At 42.0% G+C, this 24,601-nt stretch overlaps 1 protein-coding gene across 4 annotated transcripts in view; it reads left to right on the top strand.

Annotated features, from left to right (window-relative positions):
• Positions 1-24,319, top strand: part of efcab13 (EF-hand calcium binding domain 13) — a 119,360-nt gene extending 95,041 nt beyond the window's left edge. For 3 of the 4 annotated variants that reach the window (XM_062958172.1, XM_062958173.1, XM_062958175.1), the window contains 13 exons: positions 1,534-1,638; positions 2,580-2,642; positions 3,316-3,420; positions 4,686-4,757; positions 5,715-5,799; positions 7,280-7,356; positions 8,850-8,993; positions 9,959-10,030; positions 12,418-12,535; positions 14,571-14,776; positions 14,981-15,168; positions 15,820-15,924; positions 23,856-24,319. In XM_062958172.1, the coding sequence (XP_062814242.1) occupies positions 1,534-1,638; positions 2,580-2,642; positions 3,316-3,420; positions 4,686-4,757; positions 5,715-5,799; positions 7,280-7,356; positions 8,850-8,993; positions 9,959-10,030; positions 12,418-12,535; positions 14,571-14,776; positions 14,981-15,168; positions 15,820-15,924; positions 23,856-24,152 (1,637 nt within the window). In that variant the 3' untranslated portion in view covers positions 24,153-24,319. The remainder of the gene's footprint in view (positions 1-1,533; positions 1,639-2,579; positions 2,643-3,315; positions 3,421-4,685; positions 4,758-5,714; positions 5,800-7,279; positions 7,357-8,849; positions 8,994-9,958; positions 10,031-12,417; positions 12,536-14,570; positions 14,777-14,980; positions 15,169-15,819; positions 15,925-23,855) is intronic. The other variant, XM_062958174.1, reaches the window with a different exon arrangement.
• The last annotated feature ends 282 nt before the right edge of the window (positions 24,320-24,601 follow it).

The raw sequence follows: 24,601 nt of genomic DNA, 5'->3' as shown, positions 1-24,601 counted from the left end.
TCCTCCAGGTTTGCAGATTCCTATGCCTCACTATCTTTTAAAATATATGCAGGGAGAGTTAAACAAAAAAATTTCTTGGTGTTTCCATGATATTCTACAAAAAAAGGCCACTGGTGATCTGAACCTTGTTGTGCTGCAGTGCCACCACAATGCAAGGCAACGGGGTAGCCTTGCAGTACGAGTCAAATGACAAAGTTGGGTTTATCCTGCTCACTCTAACACTTGAAACCTCTTAGGTTGGAGCTCCTCAAACTTTTTAAGCAAAGGGCCAGTTCACGGTCCCTCAAACTGTTGGGGCGGTGGACTATAGTTTGAAAAAAAATGAATGAATTCCTATGCACACTCCACATATCTAATTTGTAGTGCAAAAAATACTTACCAGTATTTTAATGGGAAGTGTGGGCCTGCTTTTGGCTGATGAGATAGTCAAGTTACCGCAACAACAACAACAACAACAACAACAACAACAATAACAACAACAACAACAACAACAACTTTATTCTTATATCCCACCCCATCTCCCTGAAGGGACTCAGGGCAGCTCACATGGGGACCAAGCCCAGCAATACACAATAAAACACAATCACATAAATACATTTAAAACATATAAACATAAAATCATAAAATATATAATACATTAAAACATACTCAAGCAATAGCTACTAGAATTGCTGTTGTTGTGTGCCTTCTAGTTATTTCGGACTTAGGGTGATCCTAAGTCTGAAGTTTAGGGTGGGGGTGGGTAAATGACCTTGGAAGGCCGCACTTTATATATTATATTAATGTCTTTGAGATCCTTCTACTTTTAAAATGGACATTTTTGAGTCAATGGCCAGCATCCAGCTAGTGTTCCCAACTAGCACAATGGACCATTATACTAACACAGCACATGGAGAACAAAAAAGGAGTTGGTGAAGAGGCAGATGCCTGCTTTCAATGAGCTGTTTCCAAATGCCTAGGAATGCCTTCAGGTTAAAGCTGCTCTAGCAGGAACAGCTTATAAAATTATTTGCCACATGGCATGGGTGATTTTCTAAGCCACTCTTCCCAAAGTCCTGCCCTCCAAAGTTAACCATCAGCCTATTCTGACCTGACATCTTTCACCTTCCATGGATGCTACCATTACCTTCATCCCCTTTTGCATATTGTCACAGCATCTGTGGTCCCAGGCCTCTCCCATTCTTTGCCTTCATTGATATGGTAAGATCAGTAGAGGAACGTCAATAAGACTTTCTATTAAGAGCAGCTGGAGTCATCACATACAAAAAACATAGACTTGATTATGATTATGTTAACATTTTCATTTCTATTCATATCATGATGATTTGGCTCTTCGTTTTGTTTTGTAAAAAGGCTATTACACATGGACTGGGGTGGAATGGAATGGTTGCTCAAGGAATATTGAAGTGTTAATAGAATTATTGTGGAGAAAAATAAAAATGGAAAACACACTTGAATTTATAATGAATCCATGAATACGAATTGCTTTTCCATCCACCTATACTCGGTGTCCCTACTCCTTTTCTGTTTAAGGTAAAACTGTGGAAATCAGCACCTTGGAGTCTGTCTTGGCTGATATGGGGCTTTTCCTAACTCAGGATGAGGTACAGCAGGCTCTCGGTCAGACAACAGTGAATAGTGAGTGTGTGAGAGTGATCTCTCCTTCTCTTCTTTTTTCTTCTTTCTCTTTTTCCTCTTCTTCTGTTTCCCCTTCATCATTAAACAATGTTCGAAAGGGAAGCTTCCACCAACAACCATAATTCTGTATGACAGAGGCTCAACGGGCATAAAGAAGCAACTGCTTCTCTTTTCCCCCTTCTCTGTTTCTATGAGTTTTAAATGCAAAACAATTAAGTAGACCACACATATTAGTGGAGAAATTATTATGGGAAGAGACCTATTTCCTTAGGTCATGTTTTAATTCAAATTTGCCTTCACAAAGCTGTTTTTATCCAGTAGAGGAAAAATATGAGGTATGCATATCTTCAGCATATCTTTTCTCTCTAGCTTAGGAGTAGGCAAAGTGTATCTTATATGCCACAGGTGGTCCTCCAAAGCTGTCTTTGCAGCTCATAATCATTCCACTATCCAGATTGCTCTTTGGCCAAAAGTAGATATTGAGATTGAACTGCCTCTCCTAGAATATTCCAGGAGTCGCAATTCATTTTAAAAATAGGTTGTTTATGCACACACACACACACATACACACACACACACACACACACACACACACACACACAATTTGTTTAATAAAAGCCATGTCCATTTTGTATTTCCTTCAGTTAGTACAGAACTTTGTCTGCCAGTTCTTCGGAACTGTCTACCAGGTTGAACGGTATTGAATGGTCCTAATGTTTCTTGATCTACTGAATAATTTGAAGAGAGCAACACACACTTCCAAATTAGCAAGTAGAGATATGTTGAAATAGGCCTTCAATAATAGACAAAGGTTCTTCATCGGTGGAATTGTGCTGAGAAGGATCAATTTGGAAATAAATGGGAATTCATTGGTGAATACGTATCCCCATTATTACACTCTCTCTCTCTCTCTCTCTCATCCATCCTTTTTGCCTTCCCAGAGGATGGGAATGTGGATTTGAAAGACTTCATGTGGGCTATCCAGAGTATCCCCAGTATGCAAGGTGAGTTTAAACATTTAAGAAAATAGCTAGGCAGCAGCATATAATCTGGATAGTCAGTAGCTAATCCAGGTCCAGCATTTAGATCAGTTATGAGCAAACTAAGGCCCGCGTGCCAGACCCGTCCTATTGGGCTTTTCCTTCAGCCTGTAGAGAGCAATGAATAGAAGAGCAAAGGGAGTGGCTCCAAACTGTATTCATTTTGATGCAGCAAAGGAGGTTGTTCAAAATAATATTAATAATAATAATAATAATAATATACTTATATAGGGCAGTGTGAGATAGTACTTTATAATGATGATGATAATAATGATAATACTTTAAAAGACAAAACTTTATGTTATGCGTTTACATACAATTTATATTAGTCCACACAATCACTCTCCATCCATCTGCCACTGGCCCGGCCTATCTGTCAAATTTTAAAATGCAATGTGGCCCCTGTGTCAAAAAGTTTGCCCATGCCTGATTTTGATTGTTGAATTGTTATCTTAAATGTTATCCCAACTGTGGCATCTCACCTGCCCACCGTCATCTCTCTTAATCTATATAATAGGAGATAATAATGACTCTTGAGGAACTAAATGGCAGTAGTAGATAGGTTTGTAATTTAAAAGGGGGAATATAAATTGATGTCCAACCCATCCTTATCTAAGTTTCCTTTCTTCTGTTAAAGACAAACAAGTGCAAGTTGATAACTTGGATGCTGTACTGGGTGGCATGGGGATCTACCTAAACCAAGAAGAACTGCAGGATGCACTGAAGCTGACAAAGCATTATGGTGAGCGTGGCCCATGATCTTGTCTTCATAAACATATGCTAGTCTCATCTACAGTCAATCCAGTAAATGCTGAATGTTAAGTCCATACTTTTGTAACTTCCATTTGAATTGGCAATCAGACTGAAGCTTTTGCTTCTTAAAATCTTCACATCTGTACATTACACAGGGGGATCAATTCTTGAAACCATGTCTGGTTAGCATTTCTGCAGGGCATGTATGAATGAACTTGAAAGGATATGAAAGTCACAAGTCTTCTTCACGATCCACAACTCAGCCCCATAAGACATCGTATAGCACACCCCCATAAGACACCATGTATTGGGCGAGGAACAAATGGCCCTCTAGATATTGTTGGATTGCAGCTCCTGTCAGCTTTAACTAGCAAAGCTAGCAAAACTTTGGCAGGAGAGTCCCCAATGTTTTTCTCATGTCTGTGTTTAAGGCATTTTAAGGCAGAAAGAAGCCTCATTATGCTTCCTTCTCAAACATAGGGTAATGAAACACTAAAGACTTTTGGAAAGAAGGGGAAAGTGACCTCTGCAAGCAGAAAGCTGAACACCTTGAGCTAAATAAATCTAGGGCCCCTTCTACACTTCCATATAATTCAAATTATCAAAGCAGATAATACACATTATCTGCTCTGAATTAGATTATATGAGTCTATACTACATATAATCCAGTTCAAATCAGATAATCTGGATTTTATATGGCAGTGTAGAAGGAGCCGAAGAAACAGATGTCACAAAGACAGCAGGCATGCACCCCAGGTTTCCCTCTATCCCTAATTCTTCTATATACAGACATTGATGCTTCTTTACTTCCAACACATTTCACTTTTTGAACATTAGTAAAAATATTTAGACATCAAGAAGCATTAAGATTGTAAAAAAAAAGTTTTTTAACTTTGTTGAGGGTATTTTATCTGCTTTTGTATGCCACCTGATTTGAAAATGACCTCGCTTTGATTTAAAATTAGTATAAATTGCATAATTACAGTTTGAACTGGAATTTTTTGAACAACTTTTAAGATTTTTTAATTGCTATTATTTTCCCTGCAGTCTGAACTAGGAGTTCATGTGGTTTGTTTTTATATGCCTTCAAGTCAACTCCAACTTATATCAAAGTAACTATATAAAGGCCACTAAGTTACCATTGTTTTTTACCTGGTGAGATGTTATGTTGAATTGTAACATTCTCATCCTTTTCTACCAGAGAATTTCAAGCATCTTCATCTTTCTGACCCAGTTACTCTTTTTGCCTTGTAGAGAATGAGATGGTGAATTTGAAAGATTTCATCAGGGCTTGCAATGCCACACTAACCCTCTCCGGCATTGATGGTGAGTATTTTTAACTTTCAAGCAAGGAATAAGCAGAATTGAAAGGGGACAACATGCTCTCAACCTCACGTTTTAGAAGGCCCGTAGCCAAGAGACCTTTTTTTGAACCTTAATGTTTCAGTGCAGCTTCCTCTCCTTTGTCCCCAGTATCATTATCAGATGTTTCTGGTGGTCCTCTTATATGTCATAATACTGTTTTTGTTTGTCAAATTAATGAGAATTCACAATTAGCAATTAAATTATCTGGTGGCCTTTGGTATTTGTGTGTGTGTTTTAGTGGGGAGTGAGGTTTTTTTTGTCATAAAGCAAGTACAGATGGAAAAATAGAACAGAAAACATGGCTGCCCCACAACTACCCATTTGCCCTTCATTCATAGTTCCAATGCAAACTTTACCCTCTGCAGTGTGTGTTTTGTGTGTAATCATATGTGTGAATATCATTTTCACTTCATTCATACAGATACTTTGTCCCTATTATACCACTTCAGCCTTAACCTGAGCTTGGGAAATCTACCTTTTTTTCTTACTACAACTCATACTGCCACGTGGAACCTGGTCACTGGCTGTGCTGGCTAACAACAACAACAACAACAACAACAACAACAACAACAACAACCTTATAACCAGCCTCCATCTGCCCGAAGGGACTCAGGGCAGCTTACATGGGAACCAGGGCCCAAAAAACAATGAATTCAAAATACAAGAATTAAAACATAGACAAAACAATATAATTAAAACTATTAATGGCTAGGGAATTCTGAATACTGTAATCCTAAACACAATTTTTCTAAACTCTGAATAGGTCACTAAGATGGGCAGTAGCATGCCCCCATGCCTTTGTGATAGAGTTATCCAAAAAAGGAAATACTGGAATTTATTAGACAAAGAGGGTGATCCACTACTCTTGGTGTTGTTGTTATCTGCCATTAAGCTTTCACATTTTCTTATTCTCCATAGGATACCCAAGAAAAATGCCAGGTGCAAAGTCTCTGAAGTTGCCTAAGGTTGTAGAAAAACACAACCGTCCCCTAATTCCTGGCAGGTCAGTAGGGTTCACTTATTGAATCATCTTCTTCACCTGATTTCCCCATTGCACTGTTGTTCCCCATATGCAATATTGCAAGGGCCTATAAAAATTGCCATTTCTCAAAAGAGACTTTTGGAGAAGCGGGTTTCGGTGCTGCATTAGGGGGAAAGAAGTTGGCTGTGTGCGTACAGTACTTTGTATACTTGACATGCATTGTATGGTAGAGTGTATCTTTACATTAGTTCAAAGATTTAGGAGATTAGCCAATGCAATGACATCAGAGTCAACTATCTGCTGTGGTTTAACAACAGCTTAAAGGCAAAAGTTGATGGAAGTGACTATATGTCTCATTTGTTGAATGTGAGTTCCAGATTCCCGCAGAATTAGAAACATGACTTAGGATGACTGAGGATCTTATCACATGTAGAAATTTTCCCCATTTCTACACATTTTCAAAATGAAGCTCCGCAGTGGCCTAGCCATCACACGACGCGAAACTACTTCCAAGGGTTGCCCCATTGGACCCAATTTTTTAATTTCATAACGACACTGAGTTTTTGGAATTGAGTATCTATCAGTTTCACTTGTCTTTACATGCATGGAAGTGGCAAAACACGTGAACTTTTATGTGTGATGGGAACTGTTGGTGTCTCTGAATAATACCGTTTTATAATATATATTTGTGAGCAGTCATTACACTCTCCCTCAATTTCTCTCTTGCCACCATTATTTCATGAGGACTAATCCTTTGAACATACGTTTTATTTTATTTTTATTTTAAGGACATTCTGAAATTACTCAATCTTCATTACTCAATGCATTGACATTATACTTCTTTTTGTAGTAATTTTCTTTTTGAAATAATTTTTGAAGTAATTTTGAAGTGATTTGTGAGGTAATCATGTGTGCGCACAGTTCAGTAGAGAAATTGCCATTTCATTAGGAAAACTGCCAGTTTCAGGGGACTATTTCAGTAGGGTGGATGCAATTTGTCTTATAATTTTTCAAATTTCTCAAAAACCTTGAGGTTTCATACTTCCGATTTTGTGTAGGGAGTCCTTTTTTAAAGGTGGGGGGGAACAAAAGTGAGATGGGAAGGGACTCCACTTCTCTGTGTGATGGCAAATTCAGCAGGGGATTGCAGATGAGACAGGCGCATGTGATGGGGAGACTGAATCCTCCATTTTATTAAAACACGAGCTGCCACTGAACACTGTGGTTAAGCCTGGTTCAACTGGCATTTTTGGTCTAATGCGATGAGGTCCTAAAGCAGGAGTTCACAGGCCAGAAGGATAATAAATGGATACAAATGCAGGTCTGCCTTCCACAGTTCCTGTATGAATAGGAGAAGAAGAAATGAATTGCTCTCTGTACACAAACTGACATGATATATAATGTGAGGGTTTTTTAAAAAACTTAAAGCAATCTGTAGGAGAAATACAGCTTCTTCTGAAATTGCCCTCGGCTATCATTGTGCTAACTTCTTTTTTGACAGAATGATCTCTTCTGTGACTCTTTCTGAGGTGGCCTCATTAAAAGGAGTTAAAGATCTAACTAAGCCAGAGCTGGAAGGTAATTCCCCTGCTTGCAGATAAAATAGTTGAGTCTGTTTTACAGCCTGAACACAGCTTGCCATTATATAATATATACTTTATATTCCACTCTATCTCCCTGAGGGGACTCAGAGTGGATTACAGAATACATACAAGGCAAACATTCAGTGCCGTCACAATTAATAACAGAGACAGACAATACATAGAAAGAGGCAAGGCTTCCCGCTTTTTCATCTCTGGCATCTGGAGGCTGTGCTCGACTCAGCTATGGGGAGGTGCTGTTGGTCTAGAAACAGTTTTGAGAATGGCAATGTTTTGCCTGTGAGATAAGGATAACATTATACAAAATAAATGTTGTATTATAAATATAAATGTGTGGAATTGCACGTTGACATGAGAAGTTTTTTTTTTCGTGTGAGTTGCTTCTGGAGTGAGAGAATTGGCCGTCTGCAAGGATGTTGCCCAGGGGACGCCCGGATGTTTTGATATTTTACCATCCTTGTGGGAGGCTTCTCTCATGTCCCCGCATGGAGCTGGAGCTGATAGAGGGAGCTCATCCGCACTCTCCCTGGGTGGGATTCAAACCTGGCAGCCTTCAAATCAACAACCCAACCTTCAAGTCACGAGGCTTTCGTTCCCTAGGCCACTGGGGGACAGTTTAGTGGACAGTTGTTTAATCTTTCTGCCAGTGGCATCACTAAAAATGGTGTCGCCCAGTGTGGTAACTCATGGTGTCACCTCCATGGATGTCTTCTCATACCAGACCATATCCTAATACTGTAGCTAAAATAGCAAAACATCAGGACAAAACCAGCAACTACAGTAGAGTCTCACTTATCCAACACTCGCTTATCCAACGTTCTGGATTATCCAACACATTTTTGTAGTCAATGTTTTCAATACATCGTGATATTTTGGTGCTAATTTCATGAATACATGAATTGAACTACTTTTTCTGTCAAATTTGTTGTATAACATGATGTTTTGGTGCTTAATTTGTAAAATCATAACCTAATTTGATGTTTAATAGGATTCTCCTTAACCTGTCCTTGTTATCCAACGTATTCGCTTATCCAATGCTCTGCCGGCCCGTTTATGTTGGATAAGTGAGACTCTACTGTATAACAAAGCAGCATCAACAATTCAGCAGTGTGTGCTTGTAGAGTGTGCCAGCCAAACAACATGATTCAAAGTGCCATTGTAATTCAGTAAGAATGACAGCTTTGACAAGAGCACAGCACATTCAAAAATCAATACAGTATGTGTAAGCCAGGTTTACAATGTTTTAGTATTTATATCTTAGTATAGGAATATCTATCTATCTATATTTCAAAAATCTACTAAAACACAGCACAATTTTATAGAGAGTCATTTTGGTGTCTCCCCATGAAGATATCACGGGATGCAGCTCACACCTCCCTAGTTATGCCATTGTGTTCTTCCTGTCACTTATATACTTTCAAAATAAGGCAGTCTGATTTTGTGTCCCATTTCCTTCTTCTTTCCATATAGCATTCCGTGATGCTTATGATACCTTCAGCAAGGATATAGATGGCAATATTGATCTATTAGCTCTAGAGGACACAGCCCACAAATTGGGAATCAACTTAACTGCGGAAGAAGTTTTTGATGAGCTAGTATATGCTGACACAGATGGTAATTATTTTGTTTGGCTTGACACACACACACACACATATTAAGATTGCAGTTTCCCTTAAAACTGGTGTATGGATACAGGAAGAGCAAAATGCCCTCTGTTCCGTCCCCCAGGACGATGGTTTGCCTTACCTATTGGTCGTTTGTTTGTTTTCCCTCCTTTACATTTTGTTTGAGCCTCTGGCTGCAAAAGCCTAGGAAAAGTGGCTTGGAATCTGCAAGAGCTGGCTGCAGTTTTCTTTGCAGTGATTGGTCAAAGAGTGCAACATCTTAGGACCGCCCTTTTTACCAGGGTCTAGTCTCCATTTTAGAGTTTCATTCTGGCTATAGTCTTCCAACGTGCTGGAGCTGTGCAAGGCTAACTGGGACAAATCATCCTCAAAACCAGGCCAATCTAAGCCTATCCAAATTAGATAAGTATTGAATTATATTGATCTGGAATAGGAAATCTAGTTAGAGGAGCAGGGTTATTCTGTCGCTTCTAGAACTAATCTTTGCTGTAAAGATAGGGAAGGAAAGAGTTTCTCCTTCTAATATAGACAGCGTGATTAGGGTATAGTGGTTTTATAATCACCTTTGCCTTCTGGAACCAGGGATAATTCTGCAACTAAAACCTATAGAAATTTGTTTCATTTTCTGCAACTTTAAGATCTGTGCCAGGTTTACAACCTTGTATGAATAAACATCCTTTTTTGAAGTTATCCAGACTCAGTCGTTCAATATCTATAGGACAGCTTATAGGGATTTGCAGTTCGCCCGGATAAAGGACAGCACGTTTCAGTTTTATAGCTTTTTATGGTCCGGCGGACGGCACACCCTCCCATAAAAATACTTCCTCCGCCCCATTAACATTTCCTTCAGTCCCCAAGGGAAAAAAAATAGTAGCAAACTTATCCTTTAACTCTACTCTTTAACTAGTTCTATAAACTGATGTAGTGTATTTTTTTTGTGGGATTGTCTTTCAGGAGATGGAAAGGTGAATTTCACAGATTTTCTTAATACTATCACAGACAGCAAGCACTTCATTCAAGCTGTGGGTGAGAAAAAATAAGATAAACCTTATGTTCAACAGCACTTACACCTCGTCTCAGTATAGATTCTGCAGATTAATGGTATTTTATCGAAGTGGATAGCGAAAAATATATTAAAATGAATTAAAATATACAAAGTAATGAAAGAAGTTCAAAGCTTTTAAATGACAAACACTATAACCAAATGTGGAAAGTTACATTAGCAGAGGTGTTAACTTACTAAAACCAAAAGAAACCTGGTCCTGCCAATCTGGTTTTCAAATCAAGATAGCAGAAACAGACCACCAATCTGAGGATCCCCAGGTGTTTTGGCCTACAACTTCCAGAAATCCCAGCAAGTTGACCAGCTATTAGGATTTCTGGGAGTTGAAGGCCAAAACATCTGGGGACTCACAGGTTGAGAACCACTGCACTATGCCCTTGTTCTCCTATTTATGCCATTGTTGGACTGGGTTACTAGGCCCCAGAGTAACCATTTTAAATGTGGACTTGTGGCTATGTTTTATATGCATGGCATGACAACAATTCAAGCTTGATAGAGAGCCAGGGCAGGTTTAAAACAACAAGAATAAGTTTATTAAACACAATAGAAAAATATAACAACCTCCATTAACTTACCGTAATCTTTAAGCTCTCCCAGACGATGGGTAGCTTTCCATTCTTAATGTAATCCAAATCCCTTTTTTAAAATAGGACTTTTTAACTTAATAATGCTACAAACTCTGAAATTGCCCATCACAAATTACATATAGATCTGTGTTTATTCCAGAAGGTACAACTAATGAATTTTTCACCAAGCCATAATTGGAGCTTGGCATAAAAGCAGGCAAGATTTCAGTAGGAAATAAATAATATCCAGTTGAAGGAGAATGCTGCTGTGCCAATCAGCAAATACATATTTTTAGCATAATAGTAAACTTCTTTTCTAATTTTAATTCAGGAATTGTAACTGTCCAGTGTATCAAATCTAGGGAAAAGGTAATGGGGAATAAATTTGTTGAAGACCCATTTAAAATAAATCAGATTGGAGCTAAATTAGACCATGCATTCAACATTATATAATAACCATTGCATGTGGAAATTTAGACCCCTTCTACACTGCCATATAAAATCCAGATTATCTGCTCTGAACTGGATTTTATAGCAGTGTAGGCTCATATAATCCAGTTCTAAGCAGATAATGTGGATTATCTGCTTTGATAATCTGGATTATACAGCAGTGTAGAAGGAACCTGAGGATGGATCTACACTACTATATAATCCAGTATCTGATCCCAGATTATCATCCTTGAACTGGATTATATGGATCTGCCATACAAACCAGTTCAAAACAGATAATCTGGGATCAGAAAGTGGGTCCTGAGAGTACAAAGTCATGATGATTATGAAGATGATGATGATAATGATAAATGAGTATTGAATCTTGGATCATAGGGGGAAAAGTCCAAAACTGAGTATTAGGTCCCTTCTATGATGCCATATAATCCATATTATCAAATAAGATAACAACAACAACAACATCTACAACTTTATTCTTGTATCCCGCCTCCATCTCCCCGAAGGGACTCAGGGTGGCTTACACAGGGACAAGCCCAACAACAACATAAATTTACATACAACTGAAATATAAATATAATTTAAAAACTGCATAGCAATAAAATATAAACAACATAACATAACAGTTACTTTAAAAACCTGAGTATCAATTGCTACATCCAACAGAGGGTGACTAGTGCAAGAACTCTGAGAGGGTAAGTCAGGGCGGTTAGGAAAAGAACGAGGGGATGGTTCCATTAAAGTACTAAAACATAGAGTGAGGAACAATAATAAAATGCAGAACAATAAATAATAATAGTAATAATAATAATAAATAAGCATTTATTTATTTATTATTACTATTATTTATTGTTCTGCATTTTATTATTGTTCCTCACTCTATATCTATCTTGTTTGCTGTGTCATACAATGTTGTTGTGTCAATAATAAATAAACAGTAATAAAGATTATATGAGTCTACACTGCCATATAATCCACTTCAAAGCACTGTATATGGCAGTATAGAAGGGGCCTTAGTTGAAGTGTATTCAGGGAACTAATCATTGACAAGATGGAGTAATTGATATCTGCTTCACATTTCAGTTATATCCAGTAATCATATTGATAGCAAGGAATAAGTCTTCCTTTCTTGGTTCCTGCAAGATCTTCCTACTAATTTAGGAATAGACTCAGCAGGCAGAGTCCAATAGTTTTAGTGATATGTGTTATTAAAATCAGGGTTCCCCTCATAACATCAGTTCTCTAGCATCACTTAGCTTCCTCCCTTTTTGCCATTCCATCCTCTGTGTCTTATCATGAGAGCTTCTTTGATCAATTGACATCTTTTGTTTTCTCAGCCCCTAAAAACGGTAATATAGAGTCTGTTGATACCCGAGGGATTTTGTTGTTTGAGATCTTATCAAGGCTAGTGGAGATGTCTATGTTGTCAAGGAAAACCACTGTGAATATTGTCAGGTGAGAAAAGGAACTTCTAAACACAAACATAGAATAATTCTCCTTTTGTAAAATGTGTTAAAAGAAAATGTATTCTTGAGGACTAACAATGTAACATAATTAGCCAATCTTTTTTTCAATTTGTCACTGTTAGAAGGCACTGTGAAACTATTCCTCCTCCTCTTTTCTGTAAGAAAAAACCCCCACAGGAAATGGTTAAAAAGCAAGGGAGCATTCTGAATGGAGAATGAGGCAATGTAAAACCTCTGCAAGAGATGCCATGATAAGTCAAGACAGGTCACATAAAAAAATCTGATTTTTGAAAAAGATGTTGCACTCTAGCCTTGAGACACCTTTTCACCCAGCACCACACCAGGGTCCAGTAGTACTAACTGCACAGTTTATTAAGAAAAGCATATACAAAGGGGAAAAGGGCATTTTCCAAAAGAGCAATAGAAAAGGAGCTATAAAATAGCAATAGTCCATATACAAAAGAGCAGTAGTCCAAAAATGGCAAGGTACATGAAGTCAAGGAAGTCAAGATCACAGGCATAAATTCATAAACATAAAAGCAGGAACTTTTTCCAAAGCAAACTCTTTCAGGAACATAGGGAAACACAAGAAACTTGAATCATGAACTTGAGAGCTAAGCCAGGAACCTGAACTTTCTGGCAACATTGTCTGCTCTGAGAGACACCAGTATACACCACATAATTTAAAACCAAGACCAACCAAGAAGCCATAAGATCATACCTCACACACCTGGGTTTCAAGGATTTCTCACTAAGTCTCTCTAAACACCTAATTAATCTATCCTTCATCCCCTCTGTCCAGAGATCTAATCTGATATCACAGGAAAACTCCCCATCAGCTGAAGGCCGATTCCCAAGAGGAATTGACCTTTCATTGGTTTCCCTTTCTCCTGTTGCTAAGGAACAAACATTGGAATCCAAAACATCCTCTGTCGCATCTTCTACAGCCTGCACTTCTCTCTGAACTAAGGCCTGCAATTCACCCCGATCACACATAGACTCCTCATTGAAAACCTATCATCCCCCTCATCGGGTTGTTGTGCATTTTCTGGGCAGAGGTTTGGAGGTACCTCATAACCTCTGAGGATGTGGGTGAAACGTCAGGAGAGAATGCTTCTGGAACATAGCCATACAGCCCAGAAAATGCACAACAACCCAGTGATTCTGTCCATGAAAGCCTTCGACATCCCCCTCATCGTCTGAGAAATCCCCAGCCTCTTACGGAGCCCCAACAAAAGGTGGGAAAAAAACATGTTGTATGGAATCAGATTATCTTAGCACTACTCTTCTAGCTATAAATTACAGGAATAGTTTTCATATATACATTGCTTGGGTGAGATGCGCCTCCTCTCCCCATACTTCAAAGAAGTCTCTTCCATCAAGAACCTGTTCACACTACACCATTATAACACTATAATCCCCCTTTAACTGCCATGGTAATAGCCTATGTGATCCCAAGTATATCTGTGATGCTGTCTTGGCAGTTAAATGATATAATTGTGCAGTAGGGTATAATCAGGCTAATTATAATACTATAATAGTGTGATTTGAAAGGGCCTCCTTGCCTCTCTGCTGTACTGCTGAATTTGAATCCGCAGGATGGGGCAGCTCCTGCTGTTAGCCCTAGCTTCTGCCAATAATAATAATAATAATAATAATAATAATAACTTTATTTTTATACCCCGCCCCATCTCCCCGAAGGGACTCGGGGCGGCTTACATGGGGCCTTGCCCGATAAAACAATCAAATATCAATCAGCAGTTCGAAAACATGCAAGTTGGAGTAGATCAATAGGTACCACTCTGGCAGGAAGGTAACAGTGCTCCATGAAGTTATGCCGGCCACATGACCTAGGAGGCGTTTATGGACAACGCCGGCTCTTCAGCTTAGAAATTGAGATGAGCACCACCACACGACTAGACTTAATGTCAAGAGGAAACTTTTACTTTTTTATATGATATGACCTTGGTTGTTATGGTAAAAATGTGAAGCCTGAGGTTCTCATTTCTTTGGGATTTTTTTAGCTATTATCGGAAAAAATTCATGGAGGCTACTGGCAAGAAAGCTTGGCGGGCTGATAGCATTGATGAGGACATACAGAAAAGACGCTATCTGAAGAAACGCCCTATGCATAAAACCCGCTCCAGCCCCCTGTCTGCCTTTGCTGGTGCTGCCCGCATTTGTGTCATGAATGACCAAGAGTTGCGAGATTACACAGAACGTCTCAGAGGTAATTAAAACACATATGTACTCACACTAAAACGGTGCTAAAAGTTAGGTTGATTTATGAACTGAGAGACTGGGCTGTTGATAAGGAGGTGCTATGAGAGCAACAGGTTGGGAACTGCAGAGCCCTCAATAGTGAAAATCCTTGATTTGGTTGTTCCAGAAGTTGAACTACCTTTTTTTTTTTTTTGGCTTTCCCCTTTGCTAGCAACCATCAAAATGTCTGAGAGCCCCTATGCTCAGGTGCCCATTTTTCCTTTGATTCCCAACCGGGACAACTTGCTGAAAGGTAGGCCAAAGAAAGATCTCCAGAAGCTGGAAGCACAGCGAAGGATGGAACCCGTTGCATCGTTTGAGGACCATTTTTTTCATAAGAAAAAGTGGCTAAAACAGGAGGTGAGAGCTGAACTTCATTTGAGCTAGGCTTATATTCACTGCCATGGTGTAACCTTGCAGTATACTTTATGTTTTGTGTTTGTGTCTGCATGCTTGTACATTAGGATTCTCAGATGTCCTGTTTTTTATATAGGACATCCCATATTTGGGGGCCTGGGCCCCTTCTACAATGCCATATACTCCAGATTATCAAATCAGATAATTCACATTATCTGCTTTAAACTGGATTATCTGAGTCTACACTGCCATATAATCCGATTCAAAGCAGGTAATCTGGATCCTGTGTTCTAGCTGTATTTTCTCCTGAAGTTTCACCTGGATCTGTGGCTGGCATCTTCAGAAGATCGTTGAACATCTCCATGGGGAGAAATTGTTCCAAGGCACACACAGAGAGCCTTCAATAATACATTTCTTTTCTTAATCCATCAATTTTTGAGTTTTAATCTCACAAGAGCCATGAGATCTTGTGAGAGGTGGCCTCAAAAAGGTCTGCTTCTTATGCCCCAACCAGTCTTGGCAAGTCCATCCCATATTACTCTGCAGACAATCTAGCAACTCGAATGTATATATGTATGTGCAGATACAAAACATACACAGCTAGACTTGAGTACTACATTTTTGTTTTCTATCTCTGCTGATTTGTTTCTCCAGGCTAAACTCTCCAAGGACAATAAGCCCGCACTTACTCTCGCACCAAAACTGAAACAAAGACGGGAACATTTCACGATGGACAACCTAGCTGAAATCCGACGCGAAGTAAGTAGCTAGGAACTCATATCATTAACTGTGCTGGATTTAGCTTAGTTGCACTTCAGCAAAATGCACTGAGCCTTAGGTTGAAGTCACAGCTAACATGTCTCCTCTCCTTCCTAACAAAGGAATCTTAGAAATCTGAAATAAAAACCCTATGTGATTTATAAACAACCTGGAGCATATATTATCCTCTCCTCCCTTCCTCAAAGACAGCTTTTCAGTTCAATGAAACCCGGAATTATGGTTAAATGAGCCCTAACAAATCTATGTGTCCAGAGGGAGGAGATTAAATATGTCATGGTTGGGGAAAATTTCTGTGATAAAAATGGATGTGTTGCTTAACACAATGGGGAGTTTTATCTTGAATGGCTGGATAAGAATCCACAGTTAAATATAAAATCAGGATAACATGGGCCAAGAATTTTCAACATACAAAAAGATCAACTGAAATAAAGTGATATTGGTGTAGGGCAGGGGTCCTCAAACTTTTTAAGTAGGGGGCCGGTCCACAATCCTTCAGACTGTTGAGGGGCCCAATTATCATTTGAAAAAGAAATATGAGCAAATCCCTATGCACACTGCACATGTATTATTTGTAGTGCAAAACAATGAAAGAACAATAAAATATTTAAAAATGAAAACAATATTAACCAACATAAACCTATCAGGATTTCAATAGGAAGTGTGGGCCTGCTTCTGGCCAATGAGATAGTCAAATTAATTAGGATTGTTGTTGTTGTGTGCCTTCAAGTCATTTCAGATTTTGGGCGAGCCTAAGTCTACAATTATTTATTTATTCATTTACTACATTTATATCCCGCCCTTCTCACTCTGAAGGGGATTCAGAGCAGCTGTATGTACATACAATATATTATATTCTTAGCATAGCACAATATTAGCGTTATATATTACTATATTGAACTATACCACTATACTGTAATATTATATGTAATATATAACATGTAATTAATATTATTATATGGTACTAGCTGTGCCCGGCCACGCATTGCTGTGGTGAAGTATGGTGGTATGGGAAATAAAGTATTGAGGAATTGGTGGTAGTTAAGGTCAAGGGTAAAGGTTTTCCCCAGACATTAAGTCCAGTCGTGTCTGACTCTGGAGGTTGGTGCTCATCTCCATTTCTAAGCCGAAGAGCCGGCGTTGTCCGTAGACTCCTCCAAGGTCATGTGGGATGACTACATGGAGCGGCGTTACCTTCCCGCCGGAGCAGTACCTATTGATGCACTCACATTTGCATGTTTTCGAACTTCTGGGTTGGCAGAAGCTGGGGCTAACAGTGGGGGCTCTCTCCACTCCCCCAATTCAAACCTGTGGCCTTTCGGTCCAGAAGTTCAGCAGCTCAGCGCTTTAACACGCTGCGCCATCAGGGGATATTATTTCCTAAAGGTTGTGAATATACAATATTTCTGATTGGTTTTTTTTGTTTGTTGGAGGCAAGTATGAATGCTGCAATTAGGAAAAATGATTAGGATGTAATGGCCTTGCAGCTTTAAAGCCTGGCTGTTTCCTCCCTGAGTGAATTTTTTGTTGGGAGGTGTTAGCTGGCCCTGATTGTTTCCTGTCTGGAATTCCCTTGTTTTCAGAGTGGTGGTGTTTGCGATATTTTATGTGCTTCTACTGTCTGTGGCCCTGAGAAAACAGGATTTGCCAGACTTTGATGATGGGAATACTTTGTTGGGAGGTGTTAGCTGGCCCTGATTGTTTCCTGTGTGGAATTCCCCTGTTTATTTACTGTCCTGGTTTTAGAGATTATATTGTTCTGCATTATTCTATCCCAGTAATTATTTTATATTAAAGAAGAATCTCACTTATCCAACATTCGCTTATACAATGTTCTGGATTATCCAACACAGTCTGCCTTTTCATAATCAATGTTTTTGTAGTCAGTGTTTTAAATTCATTGTGATATTTTAGTGGTAAATTTGTAAATACAGTACAGTAGAGTCTCACTTATCCAACATAAACGGGCCGGCAGAACGTTGGATAAGCGAATATGTTGGATAATGAGGAATTAAGGATAACCCTATTAAACATCAAATTAAGTTATGATTTTACAAATTAAGCACCAAAACATCATGTTAGACAACAAATTTGTCAGAAAAAGTAGTTCAGTACACAGTAATGCTATATAGTAATTACTGTATTTATGAATTTAGCACCAAAATATCACGATATATTGAAAGCATTGACTACAAAAATGTGTTGGATAATCCAGAACGTTGGATAAGCGAGTGTTGGATAAGTGAGACTCTACTGTAAATACTACATAGCATTACTGCGCATGGAACTACTTTTTCTGTCAAATTTGTTGTATAATATGATGCTTTGGTGCTTAATTTGTATAATGATTACCTAATTTGATGTTTAATTGGCTTTTCCTGAATCCCTTCTTATTATCCAACATATTCACTTATCCTGCCGGCCTGTTTACGTTGGATAAGTGAGACTCTACTGTATATTGATAATCTTAAATTATCTGCTTAGAACTGGATTATATGAGGCCCCTTCTTCACAGCTGTATAAAATGCACACTGAAGTGGATTATATGGTAGTGTGGAGTCAAGATAATCCAGTGCAAAGCAGATAATATAAGATTATAAATGGGTTATATAGCTGTGTTGAAGGGCCTTGAGTCTACACTGCCATATAATTCAGTGCAAATTAGATAATCTGTGGAAGAAGTCTAAGTGAGGCCTAAATCTGCCTGTCCCCTAACTGAAACCTGGCTGTCCCTTGGTTGCTAGGCAACCAAGTGGGCAGAGATTAGACTTCTAAACTGGCAGCAATTGGATAAAAAAATTATTGCTCTTCCTCTAATTAGGACTTTATTTTTCTTTTCTTTTTGTTGTATCAACCTTGAGGCGTGGATGATGGGTTGTGTTGTCAAATTTTGAGGTTGGGGGGCCTGTACTTTTGTTGTTTTGTGAATTGCCGTGATGCCATCACTCTTTCATATATATAGATTATTATTAGTATTACATTGTATAACATGATAATATTATCAATATCATATGTATATATAATATATTATATTATTAAAACTGATATAAAAATATTATATTATAAATGAGGGCGGGGGCCAGTTAAATGACCTTGGAGGGCCGCATCCGGCCCCCGGGCCTTAGTTTGGGGACCCCTGGTGTAGGGTGTTAGATATATATATATATATATATATATATATATATAGAGAGAGAGAGAGAGAGAGAGAGAGAGAGAGAGAGAGAGAGAGAGAGAGAGAGAGAGAGAGAGAGAGAGAGAGAGAGAGAGACATACATATGTTATTGTACAGGAGATGAGATAGGCTAGATAGTTTTAAAATGGCCTTGATATGTTATTTAGATGCTTGAGAAAAGTTTATTTTAAAATGATGCATTGTTGGTGTATGACATTAGAAAAAATGCTAAAGTTGTTGCAAAAGGGATGCGATCTATTGCTGTATAGAAAGAAAGGGGGTATGGAAGATGGCTGTTGAAATTGCCAGAATTGATATTTTTGTTGGATTGGGGATAAACCATTTGTGACTTCAGAAAGAAAAGACTGGAATAATCTTCTATCTATGTTCTTTTTCCTGAATTTATCCACCAGCTGTGAATATTCTTTCCTTTTCCTGGGCAGCCTTGTTGGGATTTCTTTTAACTTAAAGATTTTGTTTCCCTCCACTAAAATTGTTGTTGTTGTTTATTCCTTCAGTCACTTCCAACTCTTCGTGACCTCATGGACCAGCCCATGCCAGAGCTTCCTGTCGGCCATCGCCGTCCCCAGTTCCTTCAAGGTCAAGCCAGTCACTTCAAGGATACCATCCATCTATCTCGCCCTTGGTCGGCCTCTCTTCCTTTTTCCTTCCTTTTTCCCCAGCATCATGATCTTTTCCTAGCTTTCCTGTTTTCTCATTATGTGGCCAAAGTACTTCATCTTTGCCTCTAATATCCTTCCCTTCAGTAAGCAGCCAGGCATTATTTCCTGGAGGATGGACTGCTTGGATCTTCTTGCAGTCCAAATCACTCTCAGAATTTTCCTCCAACACCAAAGTTCAAAAGCATCTATCTTCCTTCGCTCAGTATTCCTTATGGTCCAGCTCTCGCATCCATAGGTTACTATGAGGAATACCATTGCTTTAACTATGCGGACCTTCGTTGCCAGTATAATGTCTCTGCTCTTCACTATTTTATCGAGCTTGGTCATTCCTCTCCTCCCAAGAAGTGGATGTCTTCTGATTTCCTGGCTGCAGTCTGCATCTGCAGTAATCTTTGCACCTAGAAATACAAAGTCTGTCATTGCCTCTACGTTTTCTCCCTCTATTTGCCAGTTATCGATCAGTCTGGTTACCATAATCTTGGTTTTCTTGATGTTTAACTGCAGCCCAGCTTTTGCACTTTCTTCTTTCACCTTAGTGATAAGGCTCCTCAGCTCCTCCTCACTTTCAGCCATCGGAGTGGTATCATCTGCATATCTAAGGTTGTTAATGTTTCTTCCAGCAATTTTAATTCCACTAAAATAGTTGTTTTATATTGGGGGGTTTTAAATATCACCTCCTTGAAAGATTTCAAAATCAGCTGTAAAATGCAATCTCTTGGAACTTTTTTCATTCTTGGATACACTGTATTGACTCTATATGTGATTGCGATTGTTGCGTAGATTGCATTTGTATCTTCTTTCTGCATTAAACCCGCTATGAGTTTAACCAGGTATAATTTCAAATCTCCTCCTTCCACATCCTCTTTCAAGCCTCTTATTCTAATTGTGCTATCATTAGTCTTCAATTCATGGAGATCTATTTTGTTTAGAACCTCCTCCTGGGCCACTTCCAGATTTGAAATTTTACCCAGGTTTAGCTCCAACATTTCTTTACAGATTTACATTCCACATCAATACTTGAAATTTTATTTCTGCCTGTATTTGTCGTTCTTTTATCTCATTAATGTCATTCTTAATCACTTTAATTTCATCTTGCATGATTTCCTTGCCTGTTTTCAGCTCTTTAAACATAGCCCTAATTTCCAGAAGAATAGACTCAAAAGATGAGGCAGTCAAAGGTTGAAGTTGAGGCTTTTTCTGCTTTTCTCCAGCAGATGCCGCTGCAGCATAAGCAGCCATAAGTCACTTTGGGCCCTGAAACACCTGTGGTGACTTTTTTCCATATCTTGTTTCCCTTGCTCTTTCTTTTCTCAGTTTAGGTAAGAAGTGTCACAAGGCAATGTTTTCAATCCCAGTCAAAACAGAACTGTGGAGGAGCAAGTGCAAGCGGGGGAATGAGGGAAGAAAGTGTCAGCACAAATTAACTTTTTATATAATAATAATAATAAGCATCATCATCATCATCATCATCATCATCTTTATTTATACTCAGCCACCATCTCCCCAATGGGGGACTCGGGGCGGCTTACATGGGGCCATGCCCAGAACAATACAATATAACAAAATATAATAGAACAACAAATCATAGCACAATAGTTACCGGCAGGGCCGGCCCCACTCATGCGGCAGCTGACGCCGCCGCCTCGGGCGCAGGCCCGGGGGGGCGCCGTCAGGCTGGGCGGGAGGCGGGGCACCGCCCTGACGGTGCCCCGCCTCCCGCCCAGTGCGCCCTGGCCCGTCTGGCCTGCTAGAAAAGGCCAGACGGGCGAGTGGGGGTAACGTGGGAGGCGGGGCCAGCTCTGACGCCGCCCCCCCGCCCAGCGTGCCCTGGCCCCGCCTCCCACGTTGCGTGGGGCAGGGCCAAGGCACGCTGGGCGGGGGGGGGGGAGCGGCGTCAGAGCTGGCCCCGCCTCCCACGTTACCCCCGCTCGCCCGTCTGGCCTGCTACACAAGGCCAGACGGGCGAGCGGGGGTAACGTGGGAGGCGGGGCCAGCTCTGACGCCGCCCCCCCCGCCCAGCGTGCCCTGGCCCCGCCTCCCACGTTGCGTGGGAGGCAGGGCCAAGGCACGCTGGGCGGGGGGGGAGCGGCGTCAGAGCTGGCCCCGCCTCCCACGTTACCCCCGCTCGCCCGTCTGGCCTGCTACACAAGGCCAGACGGGCGAGCGGGGGTAACGTGGGAGGCGGGGCCAGCTCTGACGCCGCCCCCCCCGCCCAGCGTGCCCTGGCCCCGCCTCCCACATTGCGTGGGAGGCAGGGCCAAGGCACGCTGGGCGGGGGGGGGGGAGCGGCGTCAGAGCTGGCCCCGCCTCCCACGTTACCCCCGCTCGCCCGTCTGGCCTGCTACACAAGGCCAGACGGGCGAGCGGGGGTAACGTGGGAGGCGGGGCCAGCTCTGACGCCGCCCCCCCCGCCCAGCGTGCCCTGGCCCCGCCTCCCACGTTGCGTGGGAGGCAGGGCCAAGGCACGCTGGGCGGGGGGGGGGAGCGGCGTCAGAGCTGGCCCCGCCTCCCACGTTACCCCCGCTCGCCCGTCTGGCCTGCTACACAAGGCCAGACGGGCGAGCGGGGGTAACGTGGGAGGCGGGGCCAGCTCTGACGCCGCCCCCCCCGCCCAGCGTGCCCTGGCCCCGCCTCCCACGTTGCGTGGGAGGCAGGGCCAAGGCACGCTGGGCGGGGGGGGGGGGAGCGGCGTCAGAGCTGGCCCCGCCTCCCACGTTACCCCCGCTCGCCCGTCTGGCCTGCTACACAAGGCCAGACGGGCGAGCGGGGGTAACGTGGGAGGCGGGGCCAGCTCTGACGCCGCCCCCCCCGCCCAGCGTGCCCTGGCCCCGCCTCCCACGTTGCGTGGGAGGCAGGGCCAAGGCACGCTGGGCGGGGGGGGGGGAGCGGCGTCAGAGCTGGCCCCGCCTCCCACGTTACCCCCGCTCGCCCGTCTGGCCTGCTACACAAGGCCAGACGGGCGAGCGGGGGTAACGTGGGAGGCGGGGCCAGCTCTGACGCCGCCCCCCGCCCAGCGTGCCCTGGCCCCGCCTCCCACGTTGCGTGGGAGGCAGGGCCAAGGCACGCTGGGCGGGGGGGGGGGGGAGCGGCGTCAGAGCTGGCCCCGCCTCCCACGTTACCCCCCGCTCGCCCGTCTGGCCTTTTGTAGCAGGCCAGACTCAGCGGAGGTTCCTCCAGGCCGCAATCGCGGCCTGGAGAAACCTCCGCTGAGTCTAGCCTGCTACACAAGGCCAGACGGGCGAGCGGGGGTAACGTGGGAGGCGGGGCCAGCTCTGACGCCGCCCCCCCGCCCAGCGTGCCCTGGCCCCGCCTCCCACGCTGCGTGGGAGGCGGGGCCAGGGCACGGGGGGCGGGGCCAACTCTGGCCCCGCCCCCTCACTATTCGCCCTGGCCCCGCCTCCCACGCAGCGTGGGAGGCGGGGCCAGGGCACGCTGGGCGGGGCCAGGGCGCCGGTGGCGGGGGCGCTTTTCAGCGCCCCCGCTTTACATCAAAAAATATCTCCGGCCGGCCCTGGTTACCGGTATTTCTTATCCCATGATAATTCATTACAGTCCAGAGAGTTGTTACAGTCTTTGACAGCAATGACTCCCAAAGTGACCCATTTAAGGTGGAATCAGGTGTCAAACAGGAATGTGTTATTGCCCCAACCTTATTTTCCATCTTCATCACTATGGTCTTGAAGGCAAGCTTCCCACCGGAGTGGAAATCATCTATTGGAGAGATGGCAAACTATTTAAGCTCAACAGACTGAAAGCCAAAACCAAGGTCACAACAACATCTGTTACAGAACTCTCAATAAGATTTGTAGTTTGTAGTTTGATGAGGCACCTGGCAGAGAGGGTCCAGAGTTTGTAAAATTACAACTCCTGGAATGCCATTGCATTGAGCCATTGCAGTTAAATAGGTGTCGAACAACATTAATTCTGCAATGCAGATGCATCATCAGGTTCAGCACTAGCCAGAATGCATCCTGTCTAGGCACTTCCTTTGACTTCATTTAATGCTGCTCAGAAACTTTGATCTCCAATTTCTGCTCTCTGCTTCTCCCCCTTCTCAGGTGCAGAAAGCAACTACTGCTTACCGAAGGGCCATTGCTCTCCAGGAGCGAAAAAAATCACTCAAGCTCTGGCGGAGATTGCGTGGAGGAGAGATTGGCCTGGAGTCAGGCAACTCTGCCTTTTACCAGATCTTCTCCACATATTCCTGGTCCTGGAACGTCTGTCAGGAATTGCTGACACCGCGAGAACTTCAAGAGTATGATAACAAACTGTATCATCGTCGTTCCTCTCGATCATCCACTTCTGCAGATAAACGGTCCAGTCTGAGTAGGAGGCAAAATGGAAGTCAGAAATAACTCTAGATCTTGCTGGCCAGAGCATCTTCCACCATTTTTGTGAGGTGTTCCACAGAACAGTCTCGGGCTGGTATCCGTGCCACCATTCCTGCAATAGGACATTCGGGGTTTCACCTTTGTATACTGGCTAATACAGTGAATAGTTAAGATATAAGAGGCAAGCCCACTCTCCTGTCTCCCTCTCTATTTGGCTTTCCCTTGTTTTTTAGTATCATCTGACAGTGGGGTAGAGAGATAAAAGATGGAAAAAGGAAAGAAAATATTTAATCTTGGCTTCGAGCACAATTTTTTCAGTAGACTTTGTAACCGTCCACACTACATAATTATGGCGCTATTATTCCACCGCAACTGCCATGTTTCTGTCCTGTGTAATCCTGAGATTGACAATTTATGGAGGAGCATTGAAAATGATCAGAGCTCTAATGCCTCCTTGAGTTATAAAGCCTAAG

Source organism: Anolis carolinensis, chromosome 6 (genome assembly GCF_035594765.1).
Source record: "Anolis carolinensis isolate JA03-04 chromosome 6, rAnoCar3.1.pri, whole genome shotgun sequence".
NCBI classification, from domain to species: domain Eukaryota; kingdom Metazoa; phylum Chordata; class Lepidosauria; order Squamata; family Dactyloidae; genus Anolis; species Anolis carolinensis.
Note: the sequence above shows the minus strand (reverse complement) of the source record. Positions and strands in the feature narration are given on the sequence as shown.